Raw genomic sequence first — 17,428 nt, forward strand, 5'->3', positions numbered from 1 at the left:
CTTGGCGGTTGCACTACCGTGCCCCCAAATATTTTAGTTTTTCCTTGATTGATACACCAAACACTACTTATATTCCAAATTTGAAGCTTCTAGGTCTGCTAGAAGTGCCTTAGAATTTTGATGATCGGTGAGTCAGTCAGTGAGTGACAAAATTAAGAAACTTTGACCCGTTATAATTCTTAAACTACTGGTTCAAATTGAATGAAATTTGAAATATACCGTGTCTTTACAATGCCTGCATGGTTACTGAAAATTCAGTCTTCTAGTTTAATCCACAACGAAGTTACAGGGGGTCGAAAATGGCCTGAATTGCTTCGAGAAAAGGATGGTACGGCCGTGCCGCTTTTTTGCTCGACTTGGTGGGGATAATAAGTAAAACATGATAAATTTTTGTTCTAAAATTAGGACACATAAAAACCTATATGCTAATGCATGTACTATACATGATATGTACTTAAAAATTTAAAGCTAAATAAATAATAACTAAATAAGTATAGCTCATTGTAAAAGTGCATCAAGAAATCAAGATATAATAACTTCCTAGGATTACTATCATGTAATACATTATCTCTTAAACTAACATTATTCTTACTCAAGAAATGTTTTCTGTTTTACCTATACTTCTGAAATAATGAATGATAGTTACTAATTGCCACAACATGTTAAAACATCCCTTTCTTTGTAAGCCCTCCGAGCCGTATAGATAGCTACCAATAACCACAGTGCAACAGCACACCACGACATGACCAGTGCCAACTGCAACGATACACCAGTATTTATGAAGTCACCACGGCGACTGTTAGGTGCATCCTTTTGTAAGTAATCCATAAAGTCGAAAATGGCTTGGCAGGACAGTCGAAAGTGGATCACTGACACATGGTCCCCAGTGGCCCGAAGTTCCTGGAATCACAATGCATACTAATATTGTAACTGCCTGTGTTGAATTAGTGTTGGTGTAAGGTTATTAGTTAAATTGAGTATGTATTGCATTTTAAATTTAATTGCTTTTTATAATATTAAGATAATTATGTAATGTGTTACTTTAATTTTTATTACGTAAAATTTAAAAAACAATCTGCTTGCTTGGCACAGGTTCCTCTTCTATTATTATTAATTAGTTTCCTAAAAATATACTTCTATATCAAGCTATAATTTTTACCAATGATAGAAGACAATACTAAAATCTAAGAAGAATTTATAATGTACTGACCCTTGCAATATATCCTCTATATTGTGTACAAGTCCTCATGAAGCCAGCAGTTATAAATGAAGCATGCCCCAAGTTGTAAATAAAGAAGATGGCAGCAATACAAGAGGTTGGTATCCAGCAATATATCACTGCGTCATTGTGGTGGCTTATCCTAGCCCTGGATGTTGCTACTATGGACTCTCCTTCACTAGAATGACAATAATAAATTGGTCAACTATTGTTAAAACTTTATTTAGTAAGACATTTTTCTCTGTGATTTTTTACTTACATTTCTTCCACAGTAGTTGATTTCTCATCCTCATACATGCCCACATTATTAATGCAAACTCTATACATGTGGAATAGAGCCATTATTATAGCATACACAATGATGGGCAAGGGAGCAAATATTGCATACAAGCAAGAGGATGAATGGCCCCCATTGAAATATTGTGAAGTGCTCACACCAAATAAGATGCAACCACAATTATTATTCTCTAGTGCTATCGACGGGCATGTGTCTAACGTAATCCGCCAGTGGTTGTAGGGAATCGCCAGGCATACTACTGACACCGTTAAAAATAAGGCCAATAGGCCATACAACCAGGTCAGCCTTCGTTCTGTTGCATATTGGTTCATGTTGAATACCTGAAAATAAAGATTGATTAGGACTCTGCTGATTCATTGTTATCTCTAATCAGTTTGATAAGGTTTAATATTCTGCTGTACTCACCACGTACTTTTCAGAGAAATGTTAAATGAAAATGTGTAAAAATATACGCATGTAAATTGAAAAAATAAAAAGGGATTACTTGATTCGTAAAAAATCGAGTAAAACTTTAAGATAAAACAAATTACATTAATTTTCTCGTCTTGCTTGTGTTCGGTGATTTTGTTTGTACTTTTTTTTGACAATCAATTAGAAAGTTCTATTTGACCGACTGTCAGTGTAGTCAATTTTAAGAATCGAATCGAATCGTATCAAATCCGAAATTCAACTTACCACACGACTGACAGAAGTTAAAATAGCAGTCGAACCAAAAGCAGATCAAGCAGACGGAAAAAAATTTTGCGAACCAAAGTAAAAGTGTAAAATTGAATTATTTCTTTTGTGAACTACAAAAATGAAATTTAATAGTAACACAAAAATTGTGGGCACAAATGTGCTACTAGTTCCGTATGAAAAACACCATGTACCAAAGTAAATTCATAGATTCAATTATTAATAGGTTGGCCAATTTTAATTAACCACATAAATACATTTTATCCATTTGATTTTATAGATATCACACTTGGATGACTAATAAGGAGCTCCAAAAACTTACCGCTTCTGAACCTCTAACACTTGAACAGGAATATGAGATGCAAAAATCATGGCGAGAAGATGATGATAGTAATGTTTCATAAAACTTCTATGCTTAATTTTTGTCGCATAAGACGGTTATTGCTCTTTCTAACTTTCGAAATAACTTTAAAATTGTATAAATTAATATATCTATTTCTTTCTTCCAGAGTGTACTTTTATAGTTTTGCATCGGGAGAAATTTAACGAAACTAATGATGAAGTAGGTTAGTTATAAAAAACTTTGTTGCTTTAAAATTTTTCGCTAAGGTAAAAAGAGCTAGCATTTTATCAATATCAGTCTTATATTTGTTTTTTATTTTTTTATAGAATCTATGATTGGAGATACAAATATATTTATAACAGACGAAGCTGAGGGAGTAGGTGAAATTGAAATTATGATTGCTGAAGATTGGGCTCGGCGACAGAAGCTAGGTTGGCAAACTGTAGTTTTAATGCTACTTTATGGAATACAACACATACACCTGAGCACTTTCGAAGCAAAAATTTCACTTTCTAATGAGATCAGTATACAAATGTTCAAGAAATTAGGCTTTGTCGAAAAATCAGTTAGTGATGTGTTTCAAGAAGTCACGTTGGAGAAACCTGTTGATGATGACTGGAGAGCTTGGTTGCTAGCACAATGTGTATTTGAGATACAAGCATACCATTAAAATGTGATTTGACTGAATTTCTACAAGCTTGCAAGAACTCAATATCACCTGTTCAAAGTAAAAGAAAATGGAAGAAGTGACAAACCTTTTCAGCTTTCTATTTTACAGTCCAAGAAGACCTATACTATAATTTGTTCTACAAGGTTAGACAGAAATAGCAATGATGTTCACAATATTAACTACTACGAGTCCTAACGTATAATTTTTGAATAAGATCTAATAAATATGCATTGGGGCTCGTAATATTCCAGTTTAGCTTCTACACTACTGTATTATCTAAAGTAGGTAGTCACTGTTTGTTAGAGTAGTACATTGAAATAGTTCTAGATGCCCCCCAATCGCTTGATACTAGTTTGCTAACTCGCTTTGTAGTTATACAATAATAGGCTAGTTTCCTAAAAAAATCTTTTTAGTCCGTCATGTTTAATATCAAAAAATATTGGACACATATTTTTTTATTTGTCAATCTAACAAATAATTACATAGTTATGGTGCGTTGAAGTTCCGCACGACGTCACAACGTGCGGCACTTTTATGCAAGCATTGACGTCACGGGCCTCTTCTTATGAACTTTGGCGCGCTCTATCTCTTTAAATTTTCATTAGTATGAAAAAGTGAAAAATACGTGTAGAGTATTTTTTGATAAGTTAACTGACGGACTAATTAAAACTCTTGCTTTTTTACCCAGGTAACATCCCTATTATGGACACCCAGTCTAATATAGAGAGTGGTAGGTACACTCAGCTTATCGATGATTATCAATGTTTTAATGTTTTGGTGTAGCAATGTTTCCAGCAGGGCTCCCCCTATCACAATTTCCTGTATTTGTTTGCCTCTCTCGATCTTGCTGGCATCACATCTCGAATGACAAGGATAGATAGGTCTGAAATTCTGACTATAAGCCTGCAGAAACGCCTAGTGGCCTAGACTAGATAATACATGCTTTAAGACGTGTCATATTTACTGTGGATATACATATAACTGTAGCATTATGTTAGAGTAAAGTTTTATGACTGATTTCCGAACTGTATTTGAAAAAAAAAAACACTTAATTGACATTGACATTAATGACATTAGTAGGTATTATTTGTCATCGAAAATCTAATTAGTTTTGGGAGCAAAGTTGTACTTATTTTTATTGAAATAAAATGTATAAAGTAGCATTTTATCTATTGTTCGTTATAACAAGGTGCATGAGTACAAGTGATATTGATGTAAAAACTGAAGAAGATGTAGGAGTAAAATATGCGAATAGATGCGAAGTCTGCAAGATTCTGGCTACGGAACTGCAGAGTCGGCTTGAGGAGACCGGTAAAGTCCACGAAGTACTCGAAATCGGATATTCACTGGATGATGTACAACCTAAGAAGAAAATGAAGTACCAAAAGTCGGAATTAAGACTCATAGAATCATTAGAAGGCGTTTGTAATAAAATTCTAGAGTACAACATCCACAAAGAGAGACAGGACAGCACTAGGTTTGCGAAAGGAATGAGTCAAACTTTTAAAACTTTGCATGGCTTAGTTGACAAAGGTGTAAAGGTAGATCTTGGTATACCCTTGGAATTGTGGGATAAACCATCAGCTGAAATCACCCAAATGAAATCTCAATGTGAAAGTCTTTTGGAGGAAAATGAAGATGCTATTGAGGACTGGTACTGGAACCATCAGGGTGATGTAGAGTTAAAAATTCACTTGTGCACCAAACATGCTCTACAGGGCACTGACGACTCTTGTCTTTACGAGACTCTGAACGACAAAGACAAGGGCGAGCGTGCGGACAAGTCGGAACTATGAGAGTGAATGACAAATACTAGTTAAGATAAATAGACTGCAGTGATTTTATGCATTTATCATAAGTTTTTGTAAATGGAATGTACATTATCAATATCTGAATAATATTGATTATTTCAATAAATAATGTTATTGGGTACAATGAAACCTCATCAAGTAACTCTTATTTATTTCTGGCAATGTCTACCAATACCCAAGTAAATATGTAAATGTCTATTATTTAAAACCAGGTTAAATTACATAATTAGCTGATGACTAGGTTTATATTTTCAGTTTCCTACTTGATATATTTTTTGTCTTTTTATTAATATCCAATAGTGTAGTAATTTTAAGATTTTTTATTTAAAGTACAAAAACTGTTAATAAGTACATAAAATGATGTGAAGTAGTTAATGTATCTTTCAATCTTCAATCAATAGTAATAGTAAAGAAATATTGCATTAGAACATTTGTGTCGTTTTATTTATTTTGTAGGGTAGGTATTTTATTATTCAGTAGGTCTAGGATGCGCGCTGCGATATGCTTTTACCGCGATATTTTTCTATTTCACATGATTTTGACAATTTTTATCACGGCGCGCATCCTAGCCCCGATATCACTGTCGTAGTGGCTTTCGGCGCAAAGCGCGTTCATGATATTTTACTCTCTCATCATCTCGGCGGTCGAGCGCTTGAGAAATCTTTGAATGCTGTATCGCTCTTGCTAATATAAAAATCACTGATGAAATAAAACACATTTTGTACGTAAATAATAAGCACCTTTTTAATCAACTGTCAAAAGTATTATAGACATAATATCTATGCAACAGTTAACTGCACCTCTAATATCTTACATTTGTTGTATAACACGGTGCTAACAAAATTGCAGACAATCTGCAAACATTAATTTCACAGACAAAGATTACTTAAAAACATAAATAATGCATTATAAATTAAAACTAATAGGATTAAATACATTCACGCAATTGTACTCAACCAGCACTCATTCAAATTTTTAAAATGAAACTACATACAATAATTTAGCTCGTCGCCGTCAAACAGTCAAACTCGAGATCGGACGCTCGCGGTCCGCGGCTGTGAGTCGCTTCGATGTTGAGAATGGACGTTGGACATCGTATAAAAATACTATGCACGTTCCATTGTTGTGGGTCTAGCACTAGTGGGCGGGAGGGGTCCTAAAGGTAGGGGCTGGTGTCCTGGTACTCCTCGTCGCTGTCTGAGCCGTCGTCCGTCAGCTGGCGCTGTGCGGCCGCTTCCGCGTCCCCAGAGCGCTCAGAGCCCGATGCATCTGCCAACAATACACTACGTAAGCAACGCGAGAAACGTAATTGCTTTTCGTGGGTGAAAGTTATTTTTGGTTGTCAATCACGCATCAATGCGTAAACATATTATTTTCTAGTAATCATTCACTAATTGAAACTAATCTAATTTTATCTGTTAGTCTACATAGTACACTATTTAAAAACAAGCATTAGGATATTAATTGGTACAGGTAATAAGTATATGGATAAAAATAAACAACAATTGGATAAGTGCATTGTGCAATCAACAAACTGAAATCTAAGCACTAATCTACAAAAAATAGCCGAATATGCCGTGCAATAAAAGTCAATTGTCTTTCATTGTGTTTAAACAATTTTTGATTTTGAGACTGAAGAAAGTTAAAAAAAATCAGTATCGTTAATTTAATTATTGTCCATGATTAGGAAAGAAGAGGTTGAAGACAAGTGATCTTGGAGGTATTAACATAGCAGTACAAGCATTGCATAATTACCCAGTTACCTGCTTGTGGTTCCCATAACGTTTCGTATCTCCGTGATTTGGGTGGGGGCGGTGACGCTGATCCTCTGTAACAAACGAGTTATTCTTTTAGTCTTTTAGAGCTGTATATTATTCAGATGTTAAATATTATTATTTCTTTCTTAATGTTTGAACTAAGCAAATGTATAGAATAAAAGATGTTATGATAAAATTAATTACATAAAAATCTTAGTCAAGTGTCTTATTTTTACTTCCAATGTTACATTATTATCTTTTAAATTAATTCATAGCTCAAAATATAAAAATTTCATCTCAGATTAATCAGTGACGTATCGTCTCTTTAGAACAGATTGTTCTTCATATAGGAACTTCATTAGGTATTTGGATAGGTGCGAGTGCGATAGGTGTGGTGAGACATTATTCTGCCTGTAAAACCCATATATGAAAAATGGACAAACTTCGCCTCGGATGGCATGTCTCACGGGAAGGCATTGATGAGGACAATTTCAGTTGGTTGTCGTCGCCTGGGGCGGCGGCGAGGAGCGCGCATTGTTCGCCATCACTTTATTGTACCCCTAGTGGCGTTTTAAAATATCATTTCCATGCTAAACGTTACAGTACGTAAGTTATAGTTCTTGCAACTCACGAAGGCGAGTGAGCTTTACTTGTGTGTGTACACGTGTACATGGATATATCGATAGTAACGATTAGTGTAAGGCTGGTTTTAGTGTCACGCGGACTGTCAGTGCGGATCTCTCCGCACAGCCGATCTGTATGAACTGCTAGGGAGCGGAGCGGTTCCTCCGGACCGCATTACTCTAAAACGCTCCCTAGAAGTTCATACAAATTGGCCGTGCGGAGCGGGTCCGCACCGGACGGTCCGCGTAACACTAAAACCAGCCTAATGACTATCAAAACTTTTGAAAAACGAACAGCAATAAGCCACCACACAGTCATGTAAAGCTCACTCGCCTTCGTGAATTGCAACAACTATAACTTTTTATTTAATAAGTTGGTTGATTGATGTATAATGCGCGGATAAGCTACCTGTGCGCGGGCTCGTGGTCGTCTCCGTTCTCGCTGGGCGGCGGCGAGGAGCGCGGCGAGGGCGGCTGGCTGAGCGCCTGCATGAGCCGGCCCTTGGACTCGTTCCAGATGCTGGACAGGCGCCCGTCCGGCCCGAACAGCAGAAGGAACGCGTCGATCAGCTCCCGCGACTTCTCCTCCCATTTGGTCAGTATGTCTACTCGCTTTTCACCTATATTTGTCATCACCTGTAAAGAAACGAATTTCGTTAAGTTGGTGGAGCGGCTTTTAAAAAGGGATACCTTTTTGCGCCCTGTAGGCCTAAGATGCGTCCCGCGATAAACTTTTATTGCACCATTTTATCGATTTAACGCGATAAGCCCATATATTTGTCGTCTAAAATAATCGATAAGATTTTATCACGCCCGGTTGTCTTAATTGACAGACCATGTTCGTGTAAGGTCTCATGAATGTCTAATTTTGAATCCTATTTATGTTCGGGAACGTCTGATGAAAGACAATATCTTATAGCAACTTAAAAAGGAAACGTGCGCTAAAGTAAGTAACGCGGTCATTCCCAATCGATTAGTGAAACTATGTCACCGAATGCGGGCCCTTGGCATGCGTTACAATATCTCCTACACTTCTAATGCGGGCTAGAACCACCAATGAAAGTGAACCAATAAAATCATGTATACTCTGAGAACATTTAGTAGATGTATGTTCATAACAATAATCTCTCGTAACACATTTTTAGCTAATTACGTCATTGATTCCACAATAAACACGTACTAAACGCTTTCTAAACAATCCAGATAACACGTAACAATCATTATTTACTGATCAAACGTGATAGACGTCGGAACAACATGATGTTTGATAATGGGAATAAACATTATAAGATAATACTTAAATGTCTGTTAAATCATGTCTTTTATTTTGACTTATATTTCTACTTAAATAAAGTGAAGTGCGACTTTATCTTAGTGATCAAATATCATAAAACAAATTCAGATGTAGCCTTTTTAAAGTGCTTCGTATTGGGTGGGGCTTTTCCTATGCACTAAAATTCTAGATGGTGTCCTCAGTGAGTTACATGAGTTTAAGAACGCGGGACATCACTATCAGCGATTGCATCTAGCATTTGTAGCCTAGACTGAGACAAGAGATATCTCACCTTCTTCCCTTTGTCTTTGAGCTCGTCCATTTTGTTTTGTAGGCGGAACTTCTTCTCGTTGAGGAAGGACACGTTGAGCTCCTTGGCGGAGTAGCCTCGCGCGAGGTTCCGCCGCACGTAGATGTCGTAGTCGCGAACTATCCGCGCCACGATATCTGACGTTGAGACGCCTGCAACAAACATAATATCAACTGTTATTATACGTCATCATCATCAGTGATTTAGTATCCACTGCAGGAGCATAACCCTTTCCATTTACCAGAGGCAGGTAAGTATTTAGCCTACATTTCCTATATCAGCCAGATCAGGCCTGATGCTCGCGTTATACTTTGAGTCGCCTTTTGCGAGATCCATGGGAAAGCGGGAGTAGTTCTATTCTATTCTTCTGGAACGTCACGGCAATTTACGTGGGTCACTACTATTAATTTGTACACGAGGAATAGCATAAGCGTAAAATGCGCCAACTCAGACTGGGATGTGTACACGCAGAAGAAAGCCAGTATCAGGTAATCTGTCAACTGTGCCTAAACCAAGCTAAAATATTTGCAGTATAAATACTGCATGAATAAGGAAAATATGCTGCACCAATTCTATTGATAAGGCTGTCAGTCATATCGTTTGTTTCATTTTAATTGGTGTGGTTTAAGATAGTATTTAAACCCTATTGTTTTGTTTTATCGTTACACATGGGTTACTAAAAATACTACTAAACAGCTTACATAAACGCAAGAGGTGCTCTACAGCTGCACAGCGAGCAATTAGCTGAACAAACGTGCGTGTACTAATTATAGCATTGTTAGCTTGCTTCTGCTTAAAGGTGAATGAACACAGCTATCGAATTTTATAATTATTCCTATTAAACAGCATGAAAAATCACTTATACTCGCGTATAAGACTCTATTAATTTGAGTTCTGCGCTTTTAACCTGTTTTTCTCTAATTTTTGCAAAGCTTATTGATCAAAATATAAATGAAACTTACATTAGTTATAACTAAAACACTGATTCACTAAACTAAAATAGGTAGCTAGTTGTAAAAATTCTTACTTATTTTTTTTTACCTATCTTGCAATATTTTACAAGATACTTAGGTGTTAAGTTATTATTTTTATTGTTAATTTACGAAAACACGATTGCTATGATTGTAGGCACGTACCGTTTACGTGACAGATCTATATACCTATCTGGTAATATAGTGTTATTATATCAGTCAGTTTCATTGTCACAATGCTAAAATATTATTTTTAAATGTTTCACTTAAATAGCGAGAGTGTGTTTGTGATAATTTACATCAACGTGACGGATAGCTTTCGATTTCGAACGCTTAAACAGAGTCTAACTAGGATTGAGTGCTTAACAAACATTTAAAACGTTGTCATTGTTTATTTTTATATGCTTTAAATTCGATACGCCTATCGCGTGGTTGAAATGATTAAATTGTGCCCACAGCCCACTCACAGTGCTCCATATCCCAGTAATTATCTCAATGGACTCAATGGAGGCCCCTCGGTGATGCAACGCTATTGAAGCCCGCCCTGGCGACCCACTGAACTAACCGTACGCGCACATGCGAAGGATTAAGATCTGTGTCAATGCTTTGCTGTTGTTTATGTAATGAAATCATTTAAAGAGGTTAACAATATTTTAATTAATGTTTAATAATTTCTTTTCGAGTAGGTACGTTCTTGTAGTGTCACGTTTCAGTAAAGGAGTAGATACAGATTAAACATACTACACTTTACCTTGTTTACATAATAGTAATTTCAAATTTGCATTTAGTATTTCTATAGCACTTAACTAGGTACATAAGAAACAATGACTGTCTAGATTTTGTATATTCGTACAAGGCAAGGTCAAAACAGGAACTAACATTGCATTTAAACAATAGACATACATCAATTATTGTGAGATAAGAGATGAAGCTTGTATTGCTGCTTATTATCTCAGAAAAACTAAAATAAATAGAATTTACAGTTTAAACAGCCGAGGTATCACGAGGAATAGTTTTGGGTAGGTATCGTTTATTTTATGCTAGTTCCAAGCAATCCATTATTGGCTGTAAGAACTAAAATACCTGTATGTATTATTATTATAAAGAGCTGTGGTTTTCTGAATAAAGAAAAATAAAATAAAATAAATAAAATAAAGCCAAAATTTATGAGGCTATACCTGTCTAAAGATCCGGTCTGACTTGTGTTAATAAGTTTACAAAAATATTAAATGGCATTTAAAAGCAGACGATCAATATTTGAGTGAAGAAATAAAAGATTTCTTGCCCTTGTAAAGGACGTAGGCAAATAGCATTTTTTAGTACAGTCAACCAAGTAATATTATAAAACGGATGTCAAATAATTACAGAATAAGTACTTACTCATTTCTGTCACAAAAACGTAATTTATGTACTATTAATAGAACAGTAATAAAGTTGAATGAAAAGTCAACTTGAATAATCAACTTCATTATTAATGTATCTGTTGACTTAACTACTGATAAAAGATAGGCTTACAATGGCCGTCAAGCACGTGTAAGGTTAAAACTTAAAATAGTTTTCGTTCGCTCACCCTCTGTCCTTTGTGTGGCGACGAACATGTCCTTGGCCTTGATCATGGCGTACGTGTCCTCGCAGTCCTCGGTGGTGTAGGGGATGTCATCGTGCGCCACGAAGTCGATTTTGTGCTTCTCTAAGAACTCCTCGTCGTACTCCCACGGCGCGTCCCGTACTACCTGAAGTACGGGAAAACCAAACATTAGAACTGAATACAGTTACGAGAAATAAAATTTATAGACCGTGGGTAAATTATGTTATTTTCGTTGTAATAAAGTTTAAATTCCTAGTTCATTCTAGCCCTAAAAACCATGTTCAATAAACTGTAAAATTCATTTTATTGTTAGATAGTCGTGTTTGTAAATTATAATTTCAAGTATCCAATTTAAACGTATTCATTTTTTAGTAATATAAAGTTTTTATTTGTATAAAGTATACGAGATGCATTTAAGATTATACATATTTATGTTTGAAGACGGTCTGTGAAGAGAAACGCTCGAGAATCTAGACATTAGATGTGTAGACAATTTAATTGGACATAAAGGATGATGGGCACTTTTCTATGGAATCTGGGCGTAAAACCAACAGAAATGTAACTACTATTATTTGTTAGGACTTAATATCAGAAATATATTGTCATATAAATAACTACCAAAAACTCCCGGGTTTGCTTGGAAATTGACATAATGTAAAATAGTAATAGGTGCTTGATTGCGCAAACAAAAAATATTATTAATTAATATACTTATCTACTTACATTTTAAATACATTAAGTTATTTATCCATTATGATGTCCAACAGTTCAGGAGTGGGGCCAACAAATGGTATATTTAAACCATGTTCTACATTATAAGCGTAGGACCATACCTAGGTACCATTTAGAGAAATGACATGAACACAGTCATGTTTCAATGGGTTTCTACCAGTTAAGTTGTAGTGTTGTCGCATAATCGATCACGGATCGATTATTAATCGATATTGCCAAATAACGATTTATCGATTAACAATTCGATTAATCGATTTTATTGATTACCATCATTACTGTCATTTGATTGTTAATTCAATTCTTTATTTTCAGCAATATAATCGATTATTGCAATCGAATAATCGATTATGATTTATTCGGTATACATACTTACTAAATCGATAGAATCGATAGTAAGACTCTCAATATGATCGATAAAAGCAATCTAATTGACCTAATACTATTTTTATTACCCTAATGTGATGTGAAATACTATGAAAACTTTGCATATTCAACGACCTCTATCTCCGTATCCCCGCGTATTTCAGGTTTGTTGTCATACTATGAAATGAAGTACTAGTATTAAGCTTTAATTTAGTATACTTTTTGTTTCTGTTGGTTTAACGCCCAATATGCCCATCATCCTTTGAGTGGTTCTGTAATACTAATATCGATGTATAATTATAAACAATAAGTATTGCCGTGTTAAATATCAATTTATTGTTCTTTGTTGTGTTGAAATAGAAAACGAAAAAAAGAAATGCTAACAGAGATGTTGATAGTATTAAACTGACTGAAGAGTTAAATGTTTCGAGTTTATTGATTGTTTTTGTAATTAATTAAAGTAGAATTAAGAGGAAAAGTATTTCAAAGACTTTTGAACTAAATGTGACTGTGTAATATAATATAATGTAATAATTCCTGTTAGTAAACTACATATTATCCATACTGTGGCCTAATTAATGTTATGTAAGTGATGACGGGCCTGAAGTTTAGTTTATGTACAGACTATGAATGACTAACATCCGGAAAAACAATGCTAATTAAAATTTATATATTTTAATAGTACCAGACACTCATGGTCATTGTTACCTACAAGCTAATATTGTTGTAACGAATATTGTTAAATGCTCAAGCCTCAAATACATTTCCATAATCATTGTCCGTAAACTTGGAAGACATGTAAAAATATTTTACGTAACTATTTAGTTAATTTAACTCGAAACAGTCAAAGTCGTTAAGTGTTCATAGAAAAAGTTAAAATGAATATTAATAACGCGTGCCCATCTGTATCTTACAAACCTACCTATTTGAAGCGTAGGGGCACATACCATAACGATCTAAGTAATGAACTAGCATTACTCATAAAGTGCTTTGTCTATGATGCTGTAGTGACATCATGCATGAAGTCGACGACTTACACTTTTAATGATAATTATAATACGAGTCAATAAATTGATTTCAAATCAATATAAATTACGAAACGGCAATTTGACTCATAGAAAGTGACTATTAAAATGTAAATTTAGATATTGGTTCGAATTTAAAAATAGTAATCTTTTTTTAAAACACGTGGGTTCAACAGTCGCATAGTCAAGTGCAAAAGTCCCCATTTCACTGCTTATCGCACAAATACAATGATGTAACAAACAAGGACTTTAAATAAACATCAGGCGATGTGACTCAGCCACGCCTGTATTCATATCACGTAATGACAAAATAACACGAACTTTCACTGCGCGGTCATTAGTGATCGTTAAAATAAAGTTTAACTGATTAGAAGTTGACCTTTTTGGTTGTAAACTTGAATTTAGTTTAACCCACAAAACCGAGACACCCGAGTGAGTTCTTAAATGGAACGTTTTAGTTAGATAAACGAATCAGTGAAGGTTCAAAAAAAGAATTAATTATCAAAATAAAACACTAACATTCTCATCTAAACAACATTGGTACTATTTGGACAGTCTCCAGATTGTTTACCTGGCGCCATCTGATTCAATACTACGATGACGCATGTACCAGATAAGATACAAGGGAGCTTCTAGCTTATCATTTTGATTGTGACTAGAAAAACATTACCTAACAATTTTCCGCTTGCTTGACTCCAGCCAGGCAATTCAAGGTGCCTTTTTATAAAGTTTTTTGATATGCAATTGTGTAACGATTTGGCCTTTGGGCGTATTTTTAGATGCTTATTTCTGGATGTGTTTCGACGGAAATACTTATTCGTATTGACGTAGTGGCATTTTCACGAGTTCAATGGATGGGTTAGAGAAAGAAAGAAAGAAGAGAAAGAGTTCAATAATTTCCTTTCTTTAACCATATAAAACATTAGGTTCATAATGCTTTGATTGTAAACTGACAATAAAAGAATCCCTAGCATTTATAAAAATAATAATTTTATATGGTTTACATTTCATTTAATTAAGTTCAATTCATTTTCCTTGTCGTGCGTTAAAATTAAAATCTACGATTCTTTGTCGGAAACCATTACTTTCACTTTCAACCGGAGCTAGTGAAGTGCAAGGACGTGCCATTACATTTAATTTTACAGTTCATTAAACAAGGTTTTGCTCCTAAAGATCGCAAGACATTCCTGAGCTATGTGTAATCTGTGAGAGAAGGAAGGAAAAGTTCAATTACCTCATCGACGTATCTACAATGCCTGACCGCTTCGTACCTCTCGTCTTCTGTCATAACTGTGCGTCCTTTCCGACTGTGTGTCAAATTGTCACTGCATACTGGAAGAAAAAACAAAACACTGTCAAAAATCGCCTTCGTAATCGGGTAAAAATAATATATAAATGCAGGTTTAAAGAGGACATTTCTTGCGACAGAACATAATTACAGACTTGTTCTTAATATAGTACGTTGTATGTCCACAGTAAATACTTATCCGGGAAAATCATAATTAAAGTTATTATGGATAGTGCGTAAACATTTCACAGTAAACAAATGTATGCAATAGAGTAACTAGCACAGGAAACTATGTATGTTATTATAATATTTTAATGTTTTAGGTAAGAAGTATATCATTCAGGTGTCTCTGTGTAGCAAGTGTTGCAACATACATTATTTATGAATACAAATAAATAATACCTAAACAAATAAGTCTGTTGCTCATTAATCTTGTTATCATCGTAAATTCTTAAGGCCTTCCGATATGATAGCGATAAGTTGCTTAATAGTTAATAGCTTTTATCCAGTCATACGTGTCATTGTCATTCGTCCGGCAATCTCCGTCACGTGTGACTAATTTGTAACGATAATTGAATCGTACGATGTCAAATCTCCGCCAATCCAAGTATTTCTGCGCGGGTGCTTTATCAATTTTATCAGGGCTATCTTTATTACGACATGTGGTCTATACAGTACTACGAGTATATCAATAAACTTGTATGTTTTGATCATTTACATACAAGGAGTCAAGAAGATGATCTTAATTCTTATTGTATGGGAACGCATTTAATAAAAGGTGTAGTAAGTTGAATACCGTTTTTACTGAATACATGCCAGGGTTAAAACATTATTTGATGACATAACATCACTTAACGCATTTGTTACATCGTAAAATCGCATACAGATCATACTTTTTTTAGCTGCTGCTGCTAAGTGATTTCTTAATGAAGTATTTATTTAGAGCAACACTTGAACTTGTATAATTAGATTAATAAAACAACCGATAAACCAAACAAATGGGTCATTTCATTATTAGCTGCGATATTAATTCAACAACAACAGGTGATCCGTCTGCTCGTTTGCCTCCTGTCACATAAAAAAAAACATTGTTTTTCATTAGTATTGACTTTCATTAGTAATGAGTTTTTCATCAGTTTAACAGACAAATAGCGTGCTGTGTACCGTTCAACTTGAACGGTACACAGCAAGGGACTTGAACGGTTCAAGTCCCTTGCTAGCGGTAACCTACCGTTGATGATTACAGTAGAAAACATAGAACTGAAAAGTCGAGGTAAAGAAAGAACGCGTAAGGATATTCATCATGAGTATCATGTCATGACCACTTCTAACAGCGAATTCCAACAGAATAGTCGGATATTCCTAAAAGCATAAGGAAGCGCGTAGATTTTGGTTTGAGACATCAAGCATGATGAGGGTACTTTAAATAGGCAAGTCCTTGAGCCTGTTGGTACTGCATTGCGTGCCCCTCGTGGAACATGACGTAGATGTTGTCGGAGTATGACAGTGAGCGCGCTAGTCTTGGAGTCTCGATAAAGCTTCCGGGCAGTCTTGGTAGAAGAGATAATGATGTAGTATACGAAGAGAAAAGCGTTAATATATCCCATTAGTTACCTCCTACAATGAGGTAGACGTTGGGAAAGACCGTTTTGGCCTGTTGGAGCTGCCGCGCGTGCCCCTGGTGGAACATGTCATATATTCCATCGGAGTAGACGCGCACGCGCCGGCCGGCCGCGCCCGCCAGCGCCGCCGCGCGTGGGATGCGGCCGTAATGGCAGCGCTCGCGCTCCGCCACCGCCGCCGGGTCTGAGCTGAACGGCGCTGCGGTTATTAACGACTGCAACAAACGAAAAGCGACGTTACTACTAGGGGTTTAACGTCAGTTGTGGCTAGCTAAAGTATGTGGGCACGGCACCGGAGCAGAATGCCCTGGACCCTTGGATTTATGTATTTTTAGTAAGGGTTGCTCTTGATAACAATCTCATAGAAGGCACTGGAGCAGAATGCACTGGGCCCTTGGATCTATGTATTTTTAGTATGGGTTGCTCTTGATAACAATCTGACAACAACTGTAGATATTATCTATGGTAGAGCATTGCCTCACGCACAAGATGCCTGTTTAATTGTGCCTTGAAGGCTTTCGGATTTTCTGATTTTCGGATTCCATTTCTACTCCAATATTTAAAGCACCCAATGAATAACTTCAGGCTGTGTCCTCCGAAAATAAAAGCCAAGGAAAGATGGTGCAGCTACCCTTTTTCAATTAAATGGACGCTTTATCTATGTGAACTTATTCAATAAATGATTTTACAGCTCTTAATGTAGAAAAGAGAAAGACTACGAGCAAATCAAAATCAATCAAAGCTCTAATAAATTACAGAGCACTAATAAACACAAACATGCATTTTCAGAAACCCACATAAAGAGGTACTTACACCTGAAAAACATGAGTCTCTTTTGACACTTCCTACACATAACCTGT

General features: G+C 35.7%; 3 protein-coding genes and 1 long non-coding RNA gene across 6 annotated transcripts in view; 2 read left to right on the forward strand and 2 right to left on the reverse strand.

Moving 5' to 3' along the window:
* Positions 1-1,304: 1,304 nt before the first annotated feature.
* Positions 1,305-2,100, reverse strand: LOC135084189 (uncharacterized). Its single transcript, XR_010259783.1, has 3 exons — positions 1,923-2,100; positions 1,479-1,837; positions 1,305-1,397 (listed from the first exon to the last, which is right to left on the reverse strand). It is a non-coding gene; the product is annotated as an uncharacterized LOC135084189 (long non-coding RNA).
* Positions 2,101-2,210: 110 nt separating this feature from the next.
* Positions 2,211-3,281, forward strand: LOC135084180 (alpha/beta-tubulin-N-acetyltransferase 9). Its single transcript, XM_063978922.1, has 4 exons — positions 2,211-2,390; positions 2,473-2,582; positions 2,702-2,758; positions 2,862-3,281. Exons 1-4 carry the CDS (start codon positions 2,314-2,316, stop codon positions 3,203-3,205), a joined length of 588 nt encoding a protein of 195 aa, XP_063834992.1. The 5' UTR covers positions 2,211-2,313; the 3' UTR covers positions 3,206-3,281.
* Positions 3,282-3,910: 629 nt separating this feature from the next.
* LOC135084244 (protein canopy homolog 4) lies at positions 3,911-5,446 on the forward strand. The gene has a single exon (XM_063979016.1). It carries the CDS (start codon positions 4,354-4,356, stop codon positions 4,999-5,001), a length of 648 nt encoding a protein of 215 aa, XP_063835086.1. The 5' UTR covers positions 3,911-4,353; the 3' UTR covers positions 5,002-5,446.
* Positions 5,447-5,733: 287 nt separating this feature from the next.
* LOC135084233 (choline-phosphate cytidylyltransferase B-like) overlaps positions 5,734-17,428 on the reverse strand; it is a 35,324-nt gene continuing 23,629 nt past the window's right edge. For 2 of the 3 annotated variants that reach the window (XM_063978984.1, XM_063978992.1), the window contains exons 2-8: positions 16,561-16,783; positions 14,893-14,990; positions 11,521-11,683; positions 8,962-9,131; positions 7,806-8,032; positions 6,780-6,844; positions 5,734-6,285 (exon numbers count right to left, since the gene is read on the reverse strand). In XM_063978984.1, coding sequence (XP_063835054.1) covers positions 6,173-6,285; positions 6,780-6,844; positions 7,806-8,032; positions 8,962-9,131; positions 11,521-11,683; positions 14,893-14,990; positions 16,561-16,783 — 1,059 coding nt within the window. In that variant the 3' untranslated portion in view covers positions 5,734-6,172. Of the gene's footprint in view, positions 6,286-6,771; positions 6,845-7,805; positions 8,033-8,961; positions 9,132-11,520; positions 11,684-14,892; positions 14,991-16,560; positions 16,784-17,428 lie in introns of all 3 variants that reach the window. The other variant, XM_063979001.1, reaches the window with a different exon arrangement.

This window comes from Ostrinia nubilalis, chromosome 2 (assembly GCF_963855985.1).
Source record: "Ostrinia nubilalis chromosome 2, ilOstNubi1.1, whole genome shotgun sequence".
In the NCBI taxonomy this organism is placed as follows: domain Eukaryota; kingdom Metazoa; phylum Arthropoda; class Insecta; order Lepidoptera; family Crambidae; genus Ostrinia; species Ostrinia nubilalis.

Excerpts from the sequence above, each read along its gene's own strand:
- LOC135084180 (XM_063978922.1), top strand. The coding sequence starts at position 2,314 with ATGAAATTTAATAGTAACACAAAAATTGTGGGCACAAATGTGCTACTA. Across the intron at positions 2,391-2,472 it reads GAAAAACACCATGTACCAAA|ATATCACACTTGGATGACTA; the intron begins GTAAATTCATAG and ends TTGATTTTATAG. Across the intron at positions 2,759-2,861 it reads CGAAACTAATGATGAAGTAG|AATCTATGATTGGAGATACA; the intron begins GTTAGTTATAAA and ends ATTTTTTTATAG.
- LOC135084244 (XM_063979016.1), top strand. The coding sequence starts at position 4,354 with ATGTATAAAGTAGCATTTTATCTATTGTTCGTTATAACAAGGTGCATG.